The sequence below is a fragment of the Macaca mulatta genome, chromosome 14, assembly GCF_049350105.2.
Source record: "Macaca mulatta isolate MMU2019108-1 chromosome 14, T2T-MMU8v2.0, whole genome shotgun sequence".
Lineage (NCBI taxonomy): Eukaryota > Metazoa > Chordata > Mammalia > Primates > Cercopithecidae > Macaca > Macaca mulatta.
In genome coordinates this window covers 132,754,377-132,772,372 of record NC_133419.1, presented here as the reverse complement: position 1 = coordinate 132,772,372, position 17,996 = coordinate 132,754,377, and the positions used below count along the sequence as shown (strand labels likewise).

Here is a 17,996-nt window from a genome sequence, read left to right as displayed (position 1 = left end):
TGGTAGAGCCAGGAAACAGACCTGCCCCTCTCTCTCCAGAGGCCAAACTCTGAACAATACAGTAAATGAACCTTAACTGACATATGTGGAAAGGTGATTTACTGAAAAGGATGTTGGATCGTGCATTCTCACTCATAAGTGGGAGCTAAGCTATGAGGACACAAAGGCATAAGAATGATACAATGGACTTGGACACGCAGGGGGAAAAAGGACTGGAAAAGGGTGAAGGATAAAAGACGACACATTGGGTGCAGTGTGTACTACTTGGGTGATGGGTACACCAGAATCTCAGAAGTCACTAAAGAACTTATTCATGCAACTAAACACCACCTGTTCCCCCCGAAACCGATGGAAATTAAAAAATAAAAATAAATAAATAAATAAACCCTTTTAAAAAGGATGTTGGGAAGCCTGGCAAGCCCAGCAACTTCTCACTGGGAAGTCTCTGGGCAAAAGACATAAACAGAGTTCACAGAAGACAGTAGAAATCACCCTCACAACGATGACATGATGTAATCAAAACCATGCAGAAATACCATTGCTCACTTATTGAATTGGAAAACATTTAAAAGTTTAGTTATATAAGCTTCTGACAAGACTTCTGGGGAAACAGGTTATCTCATAGGTTTTTAGTGGACGGGAACGATGGTAAGACCCTCATGAAAAGAAATCTATCAGCAATCATCAAAATACAGATAGATGCGTTTACGTTTTAAGCCAGTACTTATTCTATGTTTCTATACCAAATACACAGTTTACAAATCTTGTGGGAAATTGTAATAGCAAAATGTTGAAAATCGAAATCAACTCACATTCTGTGGATGGGGTACTAGTTAGATAAACTATGATACATTTATGCCAAGGAATACTACACAGCTCTGAAAAATGTATAAGGTATATTTCTATAAATATGGGAACAACAGTACATATGCTCTGCTACCTTTGTCTTAGGAAGGATGATGATAATATATTTTCTTATTTGCTTGTTTTACATAAGTACACATTGGATGGATAAACAAAATACAAAGTTGTACAAATCTGTAGAAATAAAGGGATGGAAATGATAAAGGTAGGAGTAAAATATTTCTCTATACACTTTTAAAAGTAGATTGGTGTTTGAATTATGTTAATGTATCAACTTTTGAAAAGTTATTAAATAATTTGAAAACAAGATATTATGTAGCTTGCAGAATTGTGGGGGAAGGCTGAGTAACTGGTTGTAGCAAGTCTCTTATTTACAGGGAAAAAGAAAAATATTTCTCTATGCAAAAATAAATATTCTCCATCAAACCTGTCACCATATGCCCCAGATACTCTGATACCAGGCTATGAAAGTAAACTTAGTTATTGTTCCTTCCTCATAATAATAAATGAAGAAAAAATATTCTTTCGAAATCTCCCCACTTCACAGCTTCATAATCAAGTTCAAGTGTAGTGACATTACCGCTATATACCTGCTTGATGTATCCTGGAGCTACAAGACTAGTACATAGTGGGTATTTGGCTCCTGTGAAATTATAAAAAGCAATTGTTCCTCTCCCCCAATCATATGTATGTGACAATTACCTGCAAAGAGAGGTACATAAAAATAGACAATGTTTAATGAAACCAAAGTATTATTTGAAGATGAATCAAATAAAGATGATTTAAAAGCTGCAAGACTCTGGAATGTATGATGAGTATGCCATGGGCTCGTTGGGATTCTGATTTGGAGAATCCCTATTAAACTGGAATGGGGCAGTCCTTTCCTTCTCAAGGCCATGCTCCTATCAGCTTCCCCGAGTATAGTGAGAAATGTTAGTGTGTGGCTCCTTCGTCACCTTCTTGGAGTTGGCATGGTGTGTGCAATGCAGAGGATACTGATTTATACAAGTGGGAAGTGATGACCCAGCTTGTCCTCCTTTACTGACCCTGGAGGCCCAGGGAAGGCCAGCGAAGAGGTTTTTCAGCAAAAGTGGCCTTCTTTTGTAGCTGAAAGCACTGAACTTGAGGCCACTATTATAAATATCAATGGCTTTTTACCTGGCATGCCGGTGAACCTTACTAACCTGAAATATTTTCTGGGCTGGTGACACTGGAGCCTCTAATGACTTTTTAGTCGGCTGCCTCTGTATTTAATGTGTTTTCAACATTTTTGGCTGAACTGCTTTCCAAAAAGATTTGCCCAATAATTTCAGCCTAAGCTGTCTAAAATATTATAGAACACTTGTTGCTGGGAATAATATTTTCCATGATAAAATCCCTGCAGCATTGTGACATGTTAAATATTTTTAAGATAATTTTGTATATGTCTCACCTTTCAAGGGAATGGGAACCTCAGTTCCTGGTGGACAGGTGGTGAGTAAGGAGATCTGACCCCTCCTCAGTAAATGGTGTGAATTATTCCATTGGAAGCATAGTCACGTTATGGTCTGGAGTACTGGGAAGCCATTTTTTTTTTAACGTGCTTTAATTGCTTTTTGCTGGGGCCAGGGATATTTATGGGTTAGGAGATTGCCAAGTTATTTATTAGATGGAGTATCTAGGGATAGACTAATATAAATCACTTAGGCCAGTATTGAATATACCAGACACTCAGTAATTTAAAAAGCTTTAATAAAAATGCTAAAATATGAGACTTGTCTTTGGCTGTAATGAGACTCAGTTATCATGTTTTTATCAGCAATATTCAGTCACAGACCCCCCTGCCTTTTTCAAGAGTAAGAAAATGTGGATATAATCCTCATTTCCGTACTCTCCAGGTTTGTTGGAATTGAGGAAGGTTTTAAAAATTTAAAAAAAGGCTTATATAATAATTATTTGGGAAGCTAATTGCTGACTGAATTCCTCATTCTTAGAAATCCAAGAATTATAAGTAATGTTTTTTGTGGATCCAGCATGATAGTGAGTGGGGAAAACAACGTGGGGGTATATATGGCTAAACTTGGCTTATGTGTTGTACTTTCTATAAAAAAACCATTACTGTGTATGCTACACTCAAGCCCTGGTCTACAGAGAACAGAGTCAAAACTCATTGTGGGCCAGGCGCGGTGGCTCACGCCTGTAATCCCAGCGCTCTGGGAGGCTGAGGTGGGCAGATCACGAGGTCAGGAGATCGAGACCATCCTGGCTAACATGGTGAAACCCCGTCTCTACTAAAAATCCAAAATATTAGCCAGGCGTGGTGGCAGGCACCTGTAGTCCCAGCTACTGGGGAGGCTGAGGCAAGAGAATGGCGTGAACCCAGGAGGTGGAGCTTGCAGTGAGCTGAGATGGCGCTGCTGCACTCCAGCCTGGGCGACAGAGCGAGACTCCGTCTCAAAAAAAAAAAACAAAAAACAAAACAAACAAAAAAACCTCATTATGTTTAGAACCAATGGAAACCCTGAGAACTCAAAATGTAGTTGTTAATTTGTTTTACTGGAAATACTAAATTAATGGTCTATTCTATACGATTTTTTGTTTTTGTTTTTATTTAAATCTTTTTCTTTTTTAGAGACACTTGGAGACACTGTACTCCCAGGCTGGAGTACAGTGGCACAATCACACCTAACCATAGCCTTGAACTCTTGGGCTCAAGCAGTCCTCCCACCTCAGCCTCCCGAGTAGTCAGGACTATAAGCGCACGCCACCATGCCTGGCTGTGTGTGTGTGTGTGCATTTTAAAGAGACAGGGACTTGCTATATTGCCCAGGCTGGTCTAAAACTCCTGTTCTCAAGTAAACCTTCCACCGTAGCCTCTGAAAGTGTTGGGATTACAGGTGTGAGCCACCGCTCCTGGCTGTATACCATTTTATAGTTTAAAAATTATATTTACTTTTATCATGTCATTTATTCACAACTAGAACCTTTTGAAGATAGCTCTATCATCCGCATGCCACCAAATACTGCTTATTTTAATAAAATTACCCAATGGAAGAATAATCCCTGAGCTCAGACCCTTTCCCTTCTCTTCCTACAGTAGACAAGATGATGGACAAGTGCCCATTTCTTAAACATTTTCCAAATCCCAGCTTCCTCCCAAGATAAAGAGTTTCTGTATCTGTTCCCAGATAATTTTCTTCTTCAATTCTGTCGTAGACTTGAACACACAATGACCACAACTTGGGTGCAGGGGTGAGGCACAGTGATCTAATCTTGGCAGCACAAAGCAGGTGGGAGAAGAGAAGAGGGGTGGGTGTTCAGTCACAGGCAGGAAATTTACTGGGAAGTGTACCTAGGCTGATTCCAGATAGATGGCCTGAGGGTGAGGCTGCATCCCAAGGGGCAGCCAACTCTGTTGAGACACCCCCTGGCCCCCAACATTGCTACTCAGGTGAGCAAAACACAACAGAGACCTGCAGCCCATTCATCCTTGGAAAGCTCGGGGTGTGGGCAGGAGTCTGTCAATACTCCCATGTCACCAGGTGCCAGGCTGCAATATGGAGCAAGCCAGCGAGGCTCAGAGAGGCTGGGTGAATCTGTCCTGCTGATGTGGCTTCCGGAAGCTGTGCTCCAGACCCGGATGGAGACTGGGTCCTGTGCAGGGTTCTAGAATAAACTTAGAAGAAGGGTCATGGAAGAAACCACATTTCCCCTCAAAAATTTAGGATGGGGGACAAAGATGGACACACGAAAGTCGTTTCAGAAAGCAATGGCAGACAGATCTGCTGGACAGTGACAAAATCAGGAAGGCTAGGAGTTGATGGAGACCAGGAGGGGCATGAAATCCTAGGAGTGGACACATCTGGCCTAATTCTCAGCCCAGGCATCATTCCACATCTACCTTCCCCAGCTGGGAGTGGCTTAAAATGTGATAGGACTGAGGCGGAAGACTGGAGGCATCAAGGACCGTCAGTGAGAAACTGAGGAATTCAGGCTGCTTGATCTGGGCCAGGAATGTCCCTGTTCACACTCCTCACTGATCATCTGTAACCAAGGATCACTAAATGACAGGTCCAGGAATTAAAGCAGAGAGTGAGAAGATGCTGGACTTCCCCTGCTTTGCCTCATTTGGTTTTCTCCCTACTCAGTGCAGCAGGTGCTTTTCGCATGACCTACTTTTCAGATCATCAAAGTGAGGGCCACTTCTGTTCCAAACCTTGCAAGACTTCCGTTTTACCCATCTCACTGTGTCCAAACCAAAAGCCCTGCCAGCAAGAGTAGAGAGACCCTGGCCTTTGAAGCCAGGCACATTGGATCACCTCACGCTGTGGCCTGGCTGTAGCTGAGACCTTGGGTTCTGCAGTCAGTCAACAGGAGACACATCTTAGCCTCTCCTCTTCCAGGCTGTGTGACATTTAGCAAGTTATTTAATCCCTCTCTGCTTCTATTACCTAATCCTTAAAATGTAAAGTAGTAGTAAAACTGCCATGTAGGGTTTTCATAAGACGAAGTAAGTGATGTGCGGCAAACTTTGCACAGTGCCACTTGACACTTATTAAGTTCTCAATAAATGAGAGTTGCTGGCAAAAAAAATCTGGATATAGAACAAAGAGCCCATAACATTGTCATTTACTATGTGCCAGGCACTGTGACAAAACCCTTTTATATTCATTTACCATTTATTCCTCACAGTGACCCTCTAAGTTACCTATGATCACGATGCTGTCCTGCAGTTTGAGAAACTGAGATTAGAGAAGTCACACAACTTGCTCAAGGTCACACTGTGAATAAGAGGGAGGGAGCTCGGGTTGTAGTAACAAGAGACTGCCATGACCGTGTTAAAGAAGAGGGTAGAGAAGGAGAGAGGTCTGAAACTCGCTCCAGGGAGGCTGGAAATACTCAGGGGCCTTCCTGCAAGAGAGAGACTTGGGTTGACAGAGGTCATGGGCTTGGCCACCACCTCACAGCAAATGCTTGACAGAACTGGGACTGGAACCAAAGTACTTCCTCATGGGCAAAATGGGAAGTTAGAGCGAAGGGCATTCCTAACATCTATTTTGACTTGAAAAATCTATGATGTAAATTAAACCCTGTGATCCTGAGTGTGTGTGTGGTCAGAAGAACTCTCCAGGGAGCCTACAAGTCGGGGGGGAAGGGAACAAAAGGAGCCTCCCAGAGGGAGGGCACCTCCATGCCCCAGAAAGAAGAGAACTCGACAAGAAAGACTCTTTTGCCGTATTCAGTTCCTCTGATCATGGTCACTTGTCTGAATTGGGCAAATTAAAAATAGGAAGTGTGTGTCTGAGTCTATAAATAACTTCTGTAAGAGACACTGTGGAGACAACCGTCACAGATGAACTTAGCAGAGCCTGAGAGCTTTGTGATGTCACCCATTCCCTGGCATGTATTCATGTATGTGTTATTCAGAACCATTTGTTCTCATTCCCTATCATTTCTCTCATCAAAATAGAGCCAAGAGGAGAAAAGCAATCAGAATGGAGTGGGTCTATTCTGCAGCACAAAGTAAAACCATATCACACCAGGACATGGCGGGAGTCTGACTCACACTCAGAGTATATAAGACCAAATAACGTGGATCTGGCCCTGCCTCAAAGAATAGGATGTGACTTCATGCAATTAACCTAGTTCCAATTTGCTGGCTGCCCCCCTGGATCCTGAGAGGTTGTATTTTTCTGAAAATCTCCTGGCATTAGCAGTTACATTTAGCACACATTGATTGAGCACCTACCAGATACCAGGCATTGTGCTGAGAGGCACCTGGAATACTGAGATGAACAAATGACAGTTCTTAATTATAAGGATCCCCAGTCGAGTGAGTGAGAGAGACATGGAAAACAATAGAACAGTGTGAAAAGTGCTGTGACACTAACCACATATCCTGCCATTCACCAGGCTCTGTTTATTTTACTCCCAAATGTTACTCAAATCTCTCCCTTTTGGCTCATCTCTCCTACTACTGCACTTGTCTAACCTTCTACCATTTCACTTTTGGACAACTCCCTAGGCAGTTTCATTTTCACTTGCTCAACTTCAGTCTATTCTCCACACTGCAGCCAGGAGTGACCAATTCCCAGTGGAAATCTGTCATGCCTGCATCACTTGTCATTATCATCATTATTATCATCATCACTACCACAATCATCACCACCAACATCACTGCTATCATCATCAGCATTATCATCACCACTACCATCATCACCATAATTACCATCACTATCTTCACCACCCTTATCACCCTCAACATCACCATCACCATCACCATCTATTACCATCATCATTACCATCATCACCTTCATCATCATCATCACCATTATCATCACCATCACCATCATTATTACCATCATCATCACCATAACCATTATCATCAACATCACCATTATCATCATCACCATAATCACCATCACTATCTTCACCATCTTTATCATCATAGTCACCGTTATTATCACTATCACTATCATCATCTATCACCATCACTATCTTCATCACCACCTTTATCATCAGTACCATGATTTTCATCATAATCATCATCAGCAGCAGCAGCAGCATCACGTCTTTAAACATTTTAATGTATCACTCAACTGCTGTTACAAAAAGATTGAAAATCTTAGTGTTTATTCAAAGAATCTGTAAGTTCCACGGTCTACCTGCTCTTTCAGCCTCAGTTTCTGAGATTCGCTATGTTCACTTCATCCACACTCACTGAAGCTCATCATGCTCTCTGTTTTGTGGATCCTTTGCACAGGCTGATCCATCTGCCCAGCTCTGCCCACAATAAACCCTTCACCAAACTCACCAACCAGTAAAAAGTCCCTAGTATGGGCTATCATGGAGCTTTGAACCACTTCATAGCATAGCCAGAGTGAAATCACACTTAGATTCTCATGATGACTTACCAGCGTCAGTGTTCTCCTGTATACACTAAGCTCCATAATTTACACGAGAAAAGGACCTTGTCTATTTGTCATTCTACTTCCAATGTAATGCCTAGTTCATAGTGGGAACTCAAAAAATGTTTTCAGTGAATATATTAGATCATTACACATAGGTTGTCATGGAACACAGACATACATTTATCTGTAGAATGTGGGAACTGATGGAGAGAAGGTATTCTATCTCAATACCAGTTTTCAAGTATGAGTAAGAGTTGAGCATATGGATGGATGGGGAAGATGGCTCATGGGCAGAAGGAACAACACATGCAAAAGTGTGGATTCATGAATTAACATGAGGTATTTGGAGCATTGCCAAATGGGCTGATGTGACTAGGACTGTGTGAGTTGTCTTGGAAAGAGAAGAGGAAACAGTGGGCAAGTAATGAGAAATGGGGAGTTAAGCAGACATTATGCAGTATTATTCAAAGAACTATCAATAAACGAAAAGAATATTTTCTGAGAACTCGTGTGTGTTCAGTTGTTGTCTCTCCTTGTAGTACAAGACCTCATAAGAGATGATTGGCCATGATTGATGTTTTTATAAAACTTTTATGAAGATACAATTCACATACTATAAAATTAGTCCTTTATTAAGAGAACAGTTCAGAGCTTTTAGAATATGCATAGGTTGTACACTAGTCACCACTATCTAATTCTAGAATATCTTTATAATTCCGATAGGAAGCTCCACCTCCATCAACAGTCACTTCTCATTTATCTCTCTCCCTAGCTCCTGGCAACCACCAATGCATTTTTTATCTTTATGGATTTTACTATTCTGGATATTCTACGTGAATGGAATCAGACAGTATGTGGTCTTTTGTGTTTGGCTTCTTTCACTTAATATTTACATGGTTCATTCACATTGGGTCACATATCAGTACTTTGTTTCTTTGTATAGTTATATAATATTCCATTGTATAGGTGTATCACATTTTGTTTATCCATTCATCTCTTGATAGATATTTGACTTGTTTTAAAATTTTGTGTGTTAGGACCAATGCATGAGCTGTTGTGTGGATATATGCCTTCGTTTCTCATAGGTACATAGCTAGAGTAGAATTGCTGACCCATATGATAGCTTATATTTAGCCTTTTGAAGAACTTACAGACTGTCCTCCAAGGTGGCTGCACTGTTTTACATTCCCACCAACTGTATTAGTCTACTAATTCTCCACATCCTTGTCAAAGCTTATTATTGTCCCTCTTTTTGATTAAAGTCATCATAGTGGATGTGAAGTGATATTTCATTGTGGTTTTGATATGCATTTTTTTCTGGTAAATAATGGTGCTAAACATCTTCTCATGTGCATATTGGCCATTAGTATATCTTCTTTGGAGAATTATTTATGCAATTCCTTTGTTCATTTTTTAATTGGATTATTTGACATTTTATTGCTTTTACTTATTTTGACAGTAGTCCCTTATTAGATATGTGATTTTCAAATACTTTCTCTTATTTTGTGGATTTTCTTTTCACTTGCTTTTTGGTGTCTTTTTGAAGCACAAACACTTTTAATTTGAATGAAGTCCAGTTTATCTATGTTTTCTGCTGTTGCTTGTGCTTCTTGTGGTATATCTTAAGAATTCATCACCTAATCAAAGGCTACGTAGTTTTCCTTGTGTTTTCTTCTAAGTTTTAGCCCTTACATTTAGGTCTTTGATCTATTAATGTTTTGAGTTGATTTTTGTATATGGTATGAAGTAGGGGTCTGACTTCACTCTCTTGCAAGGGGATAGCCACTGGTCTCAGTACAATTCATTGAAAACACTATTCATTCCTCATTGAATTGACTTGGCACCTTGTTGGAAATGAACTGACCATAAAATGTGGATACATTTTTGGATTCTCCATTCTATTCCATTAATATATATGCCTATCCTTATGCTGATTTTTAATAGTGCATATTTCCTAAGAATGTGTCGGGAATTAAAGGAAGCAATGTGTATAACAGCACTTGATGCTAGGCTTCAAGAAATAAACATAAACGATTTTGTTGTTGCTGCTGGTGGTGGTATTACTCTGTTCCCAGGAGGAGCTCACTGATAGACCCAACTTGTTCCTGAAAGATCATCAGCTCCCAGGGTTTTAGACCAGAACAGACCTGGGGATTTGCAATCCAATGCCTCCATTCTAAAGCTTACCAAAACAAATTAACAACAATGCACACACACAAACACAGGAGCACACAAGTGCACATACAGCTCTAGCCAGGTACATTAAATGATTAGCAAAAGGTCACAGAGCTACAGAAGGAAAATGTTCAGAAAATGCTCCTCCTTACACTTCATGCAGTGCTTTTTGCAAAATATTATACTATTTGAGTATACAGAATATCACACAACCTAGCCTAGGTAAATGCCATAATTCCCAATTTGCCTCTGGTTTAAGAAGTAAACATTTCTATTAAAATGCAAAAAGGTAACCCCATAAGGATAAAACATTGGATCTTTAAAAGTCTTTTTCTGTATTATTTTTATACATTAGCCTTGAGTGTTTAAAATGGTAATGAAAAGTATTTCACATTTATATTAGCTTTTACATGGTCTCTTAATATTTTGTTATTCCCTGATAATAATAACAACAATAAAGTAAAAACAATAATAATAGCTATTTAAGCCATTTTGAAATAATCATCACTAATCTAATCTCCATATCTCTGTGATACAAATATTTTTATGCCCATTTCACAGTAGAGGAAGCTGAAACTTAATGGCTTAGGTAATTTTTTTTCAAAAATCACATAGAAAATACTTGGAAAAAAATTGTATTCAAACCTTAGCCCCTATGACTCCAAATCCCAAGATTTCTTTTTCTAACTCTGACATACAGCCTTAAATAAAACAATTAAGACTAGACAACCAATTGACAGAGACAGGGCAGAGTTGAGATGCAGGGAAGGCTGCCTTTGCAGTTACCTTGTGGAGCCATCTCTAATGGGGAGCAGGTCCTGGAGGGACAGGATGCGGAGGGATGTAATGGAAGCTGGGCAGCTCTGGGTGACTGGGAGGGGACCAGACAGAACGGATGCCCCTTGCAGGGGTGTAGCAATGACTCGTAATCTTGGCTGCATGCCAAATTCACCTTGAGGACTTTCTGACACTATTACTCCCTGTTCTGATTCAGATCTAATAATCTGCAATTTAAAAAAATTCCCAGAGAGTTCTTGACAATGTGGGAATTCTTGACAATGTGGACAGAATGAGGAAGCAGCCCTCAATACGCACCTGCTTTTGGCCAAGGATTGAGCTCAGAGTTTTACCCATACCTTCACCCTACCCATAAGCAGGTGTCATGAGCACTCCTCCTGGGAGAGGAAACTGGCAAGATTCAGAACTCACCTGCACTCAGGCATCCAGCTGAAGTGAGGCCAGGACCAGAGTCCAGAGCTGTGTGACTGGATCCCAAGGCCAGTGCTGTCCTGGTGACCTGAACCCCTCTCAGTGGGTCTGGTCCTGAGGGTGAAGACTGTGTCCCAGCATCCTGCCTTGTGGACACACTTCAGTTCCTTTATCTTGTCCTGTCTACTTCAAAGCTGTTGTCAAGACCAAATTAGATAATAAAGCCCCAAATACCCATCACATACGAGGTATCATTACTTATTGCATTGCTAAGGATGTGGGCAAAGCTGAGGTAGGGAGCAGCAGCAGACACCTGTGCATCTGGTCCCAGGCCCACTTTGCTTCTGCCTCTCAGCTGAGATGAGGTCTGGGACCTGGCTGAGCAGGACATGGTGCTGAGGTCTTGTACCCTGTTCCTTCTAGAAACAGACACCCCTTAAAAGAAAATATTTTAAAAGCCAAGCAATTTCTTCATACACATGTGAGATTTGCCATATGCATTTGCTTAGGCCCAATAGCTCAGTTTAAGAGGAGGAAATTGATGGTTAGTCATTGAATATGCACATTTTACTCTGATAGCTAGAGTGTTTATGCACATATATACTCTACATATACTCTATGTACATATGAAATATATAATGTTATACTATATTATTAAATATAGTATACAATATACTATATTTTATTGTTATATATAACATATCATATAATATATTTAAATATATATGTGTGTGTGTGTATCTCCAAGGTAAGCTTCATTTAGTTATAAGTCCCAACTTAAAGTTGGAAACTAAGATTTAGAAAATGAGCAATTAGGCACAGATAAAGCCATTTCTCTGATTCTAAATGGCGTGAACAATATCAATAATGAGTATCTACAAAGGCTAATAGCAGCTAACATTTACCAGATACTTCCTTATTTCCATGCACTGTGCTCCTGTGTTGAATACATTTATATTTAGTTCTTGCAACAACCTGAAGAGACAAGGTTTTTATCTCCATTGTACAGATGAGGAGCCATGGGCTTAGGCTCAGTAAATAAAAGTTGTCCAATGCCAAGCAGGTCTCTTGGACCTCAGAACCAGAGGCATGTTCCCTGGCCTCTCACTGCCATTTCCACCACATCATATCAACTTTATGCAGGGTGGGGCTGATGTGTGCAAAATCACACATTTCAATCCCAACTAACTTTACGGAAAGACGTGTTTCATCTTTGGGAAAGCCTTTTCCAGCTCAAGTCTTCTGTCTCCCAAGTACACAATCATTTGAATGAAACAGTATACAGAGTAGTCATTTATTTATTATTTATTTAGCAAGTTTTTATTAAGCATCTATTAAATATTGTGTGGCAGGCATAGTTCTATTTACAGGGAGTGTAGTGGTTTGTAAAGTAGATAGTTTAGTGGGCCAGAGAGATGTTAAACAAATAGTCATATACGTGGATATAAAAGCCCAAAACTATGTATGTATTATACAAGAAAATGTAAAGGTTGAGGAGAGATTGTAACAAGAGGACCTGAATTAGATATTGGGGACAGGGGACTGCGATCCTTAGCAAAGACTTCTCCAAGGAAGTAACATTAAAACTGAGCCCAGAAAATAAATTACACACGTGAAGAATAGGATGGTGAGGATTTCAGGGAGAGGATAGAGCAAGTGTCAGTCTCTTGGATGGGAAACACTTGACACATTATCAGATACTGAATTTAGAAACCCATGCACTCATACATTATGTTTACAGGGATAAAGAAGATGTTACTGCATGCCAGTCATTGTGTGTATAATAGGAATACGAGGGTACCTATCACAGATCCTGTCCATGTGATAGCTCAGTTGCAAAGATAAATGGTATGATAAAGGCATAGACAAGAATGTCTTGGGGAGAGAAAGGGTGACTCAGACATCACAAGTAAGCTCTGAATGTGAGTTGAGAACTGGAGAGTGGGTGGATCAGATGGCACAGGTGTGGGAATGGGTTTTCCAAGCAGAGGGAATTGTGTGTATAAAGGTACAAAGTTGAGAGGATGATGGAGCTCTGGAGAGAGGCTTTAGAGAAGGACCTAGAAGTTATGTTTTGGACAGACTGCAAAACAAATGGTTTTGTAAATCCTGTTAAGAAGTTTTAGGCCTTCCATCTTTATCAAGGGGCACATGTGGGACGTTTTAGGCAGAAGCAACATATTTAAAAGATAACTGTGGAATTTCTATCTCCGTCTATCTGTCATTTATCTGTTTATCTATCTATCTATCTATCTATCTATCTATCTATCTATCTATCTATCTATCATCTATCTTTTTCTGTCTACCCACATACTTATCCAACTTCTGTCAATATATCATCTGTCTCTCTATATTTCTATCTATATTGATCTTTCTTCTGCCTACCTATTACCCATCTATCATCTATCCAAAATGACCACATTTTGAAGTTACCGTAGTTGTGCATTTAACCCTCTGCACAATCTATGCAAAGGCCCTATTGTAAAACACCACCATCAGTGAAAAGATAAGCAGATACCTACGGCACCAGTAGGGGAAGCTCAATAGTGTCTGCACAGATGACACACTGTGCTATTTATTATCCTTTAGTTAAACTCTGTGGGTCCTACCATTTCCTTTGAGTAATTTGGGCATGTCAGGTAAGGTTATTATTCATTTCTTTATGTTTATATGTATATTTGCAAGCAGTAGCAATATGTATAGATGCATTTGCTACAGATACTCATCTAAAAATTAAACAAAGATCACCTGCCAAAATATGGAGAAGCATTTAAAAGCTATCCCCAAGTGTTCCTTTCTTCACAAAGTCATCATGGAAACAAGGGTAGAGTTGTAGTGATATTGCGGAATTCAACTCAGATTTAAATTTACATTAAAAGTATTGAATACCTTCCTTGGCAAGAAGCATGCATGGCCCTGGGGAAACAAGGACAGTGAAAATAGGCCTCTCGTGTTGTGGCCTGCAGTGTGCAGGGGGCGCTGACTTGAATGGGATGTTTTTGTTCATCATGGCAGGTGCTGTGAGGGAAGATGCTCTGGGAAGACATTTGAAGCAGAGTACACAAACACGTGAAGGCTTGTGGATGGAAATTTTGTTTGGGGAATTGGTCAACAATAAACAAAGAGGAATCATAATACAGTGAGAGGAACTCTTGTTGACTGACCCTATAATTTTGATCAATTTATCTCCTCATGTTTCTTCAATATTAATGGTGAGAATATTTATTTGATTTATCTCACCATTTGTAAGGAGCTTGTTTATCTCAATAAACAAGGAATTTGAAAACAACAAAGTTGCTTATTAATGTTAGTTTCTAAGGATATTGTAATTAAGAAGAGAAAGAACTTCCCTTTCTGCCAGTTCATCCTCTGCACTTCCTTTTCTGTTAGTGATCCACACCCTAACACTGTACTTATCTTTCCTCCTTGGAGAAAATGACAGAGAACATGACGGAGCTACAGAGGATGGCACACAACACTACCTGGGCTTAGTAGGAACGTCTCGGTTAGCCTTTGTGATCCTACTTCAGGAAGCTCTTTCCTCATGGGTAACATAGACTGAGCACCTGAGCAATGAGGATGACATGCTAAGCATCCATGGAGTTTTACATATCTCTTAATCCAGCATCCTTCACACTATCGGATGAGGTACGATGTCTGTGGAAAGAACAGTTCTGAGTTGGTGGCTGTGCTGAGTTCTATCCTGAGGCATCATAGCTGCCTCCATTCAATGAATGTGCTTTCCCCAGCTGTGTGTAACTTACTATTAGGGAGCCTTTAGGGTCTGAAAAAAAAATTAAGACAAAAAACTTCAGATGGCCTAACAGTTCCAGCTGAAGCAGACATTATTTTGAGAATATTTTGGAAGTTGCACTCGAGTTGTTGCTTTACAGAAGTGAAAAAAGTATTGACATTTCTAAGCCCAGAACTATTTTTTAACAAGCTAGAAAATATAGGAAAAAGAAAAAAAACAGGTAGAACATTTTTCTCAAGAGAATGCAGTGTAGCTAAAATGTACGCTATTTTTCCCCAGCATGTATTTGAGTAAAATATGTGCACTGAAATTTCAGGCCAAATCCTAATGCAGAAATAATCCCAAATATGGCAGATTTATAAGATAGGCAATTTTTATTTATTTGCTAATGTAGATTAAGAGCTCAAATGTTCTACTTGTTACTCATGGCTTCTCCTTGAAAAGACTTACCTGTAAGGTCTCAGCAGCATAAAACTCCAAGCTGCAAAATCGTCTGAATTCAGCATTTGCCATAATTCTCCTTTGCCATCAGCTCAGCTCAGGTTTGTTTGGAATTGACCTGCCCTGTACCTGTTTGGTAATTAATAATTCACAATTAAATTGGCAGTACAAATACATCAGCATGTCTGCAGGCTTGGAGCCTCCGCTCTGTGTTATCTTCCTTTTATTTGAGGATCTGAAAGAAAATTGGAAAGAAAGGTTTGAGTATCTAAAATCTTCCATTCAAAGCTTTACCTCCCTTAGTTTTGGGATTTCTTTTCAATCTGTTTTGGATCTTTCTTTCAAAGAGAAATTAAGCATGTACCGTTGTCAGACTCTGTGATTTACACTGAGGAGTAGAGATGTGTGTGATTCCACACTTGCCCTCCAGCTCCTCATTCTCTAGGTGCAGAGACAGTCGGAAGACAATAAGCTGCCATACATAGAGCACGTTCAAAGCCTCCCTGGGACGGGTCTAAACAAAACGCAGCAGAAGAGATGACTGCTTCTGTTTTCAGGATGTGGGGAGAGGTTAGGGCAAATGGCAGGGGAGAGGGGATGTTAGGGTACCCTTTGAAAGATGAGTCATATCTGTTGGTAGGGAATCAAAAAAAGACAGTCAAGGAAAAGAAAAGTTATGGGAGTGCTGATGCTTTTAAAACATTCAGGAGAAGATAAGGGGCCAGTGTGTGCCATGTGCTTTGTTAGAGGAAACGGGGCCTGAGATGAGGTTTGTTGGTGGGTTTGGGGGTTCGACTCCAGAGAGCTCAGGTCATGCAGAAGGGTTTGTTTGTTAAACGTGGTGGGCCATTCTGGGGTAAATGAGTAAGGAGGAGAGAAGTTTGATTCCATGATTACTTGGAAAGATTGCTCTGGCTATGTGTAGGGAATAGATTGGTGGGACCCCAAAATGGAAAGAGGCCAGGTGGAAGGTTCCCGGTGGGAGGCTACTGCAATTATCTGTGAAAATTGGTGAGAAACAACCAAGACAGTGGTGGTGATAAATAAGAGGTGAGAAGGAATCTGGGCGTTTTCCAATACTGACCTTTGAGTTGAAGAGAATCAAGGCCTGGAGGTGAGAGAGTAAGACCAGGTGTCATTTTAGGCTAAAATTTGTAGTGCTGTGGGTACATGGGCATGGTCCTGGCTCATGAGAGGAAAACTGTTGTTTGTGAGATATGTTTTTCCTGACATCATCATGATCGTCGTCATCGTCATCTTAGGAGCTAACATTTATTGAGTGCTTACTTTATATCAGTCACTCTGCTAAGCCGTTATTTCACCTCAACTCACTGTGTTGTGAGTTTAGCTACTACTATCATCCACATTTCACGAGTGAGAAAAATAAAGCTCAAAGGGACAAAGGCAGGTCACCTTGCTAACGGTCATGTAGCAGGTGAGGAATTAAGCTGATTGAAACATTGGTCTATCTGAATCCAGAACCCTGCTCCTAACCACTAGGATATGATGCCACTTAAAAAATACAATTTGGAGTACAATCTCATGGTTGCAGTAGTAGTAAGGACACACATGCATTGCTGGTTGGATCCAGGATTTTCTAACTCTATCAAGAGAGTCAGAGAATTTCACTGAGTTTTAAAGGATGTGTTTTAAGGGATGGTGAGGGATTTTCAGGTTAAAATAAGTGAGAAACAAAATAATTCCAGGATGGAACAACCTGTTCAAGGTCAAAGATTTTAAAAGGGTCTGCAATGCTCGGAAAATAGTAACTAACTCAGCGTTATCAGCATTTTGAGTGCAATATTGGAGAAGGCTTGAGGCTGAGGACAGTGGTCCCTCATGGTTATCAGCTTACGCCACTGATTCCACTAAAAACAATAAACATGGGGATAAACAGGAGCTCTTGGAAGGCTTTGTGAATATTTTTGATTTCGCCTTTTAATCAACAGTCACACCCTCTCTCAGGTCCTCTGCTTCCCACCAGTGTTCCCACATCTGCCTCCTGCTATCGCCAAGGTATAATATAGAGCTCCTTCTACCATAAGTACAAGGCAAACGTTTATGGCCCTATCTTTGGCGAATCAAGCAACTTGAAATTTATTATTGTGAACAATATTTATCATAAAAACATGCTATACAAAATTTGTAGGCTAACACCTCCTTTTAAGTGCAAAGAATTATTCTCAGGTATTTCTTCTATCCTGTTTCCTTACAGTTCCTCCTCAGATCATGAATATCTCCTCAGACGTCACTGTGAATGAGGGAAGCAGTGTGACCCTGCTGTGTCTTGCTATTGGCAGACCAGAGCCAACTGTGACGTGGAGACACCTGTCAGTCAAGGGTAAGATGCTGACCTGGAGGATGTTTTCAGCGGTAGTATGTTAAAGTCTTGGCTCTTATGCACAACAGAGCTTCAGGAACCAGAAAACATTTTGTAGTCCAGTCATATAAAATCAAGCAGGCAATATGCACCAATTGCTGGCTTTTTCATTTCAAAAGAAGGGTTCATAGAGGAAATTTGCTAAATTATGGTCTCAGTCATTTTTATGGCCTTAGATGGCTTCTGTTTTCCAAACTATGAAGAACAAAGGACATAAGAATAACTTCCAATGAAGATGTGAATTTCTGAAAGTAGAGGTGGGTCAGTTGGTGGTTTGTTCTTC

General features: G+C 40.3%; 1 protein-coding gene across 5 annotated transcripts in view; it reads left to right on the top strand.

The window, feature by feature from the left end:
• OPCML (opioid binding protein/cell adhesion molecule like) overlaps positions 1-17,996 on the top strand; it is a 1,159,533-nt gene that overhangs the window by 1,024,972 nt on the left and 116,565 nt on the right. For all 5 annotated transcript variants that reach the window (XM_077964711.1, XM_077964710.1, XM_077964712.1 and 2 more), the window contains one exon: positions 17,549-17,674. In XM_077964711.1, the coding sequence (XP_077820837.1) occupies positions 17,549-17,674 (126 nt within the window). The remainder of the gene's footprint in view (positions 1-17,548; positions 17,675-17,996) is intronic.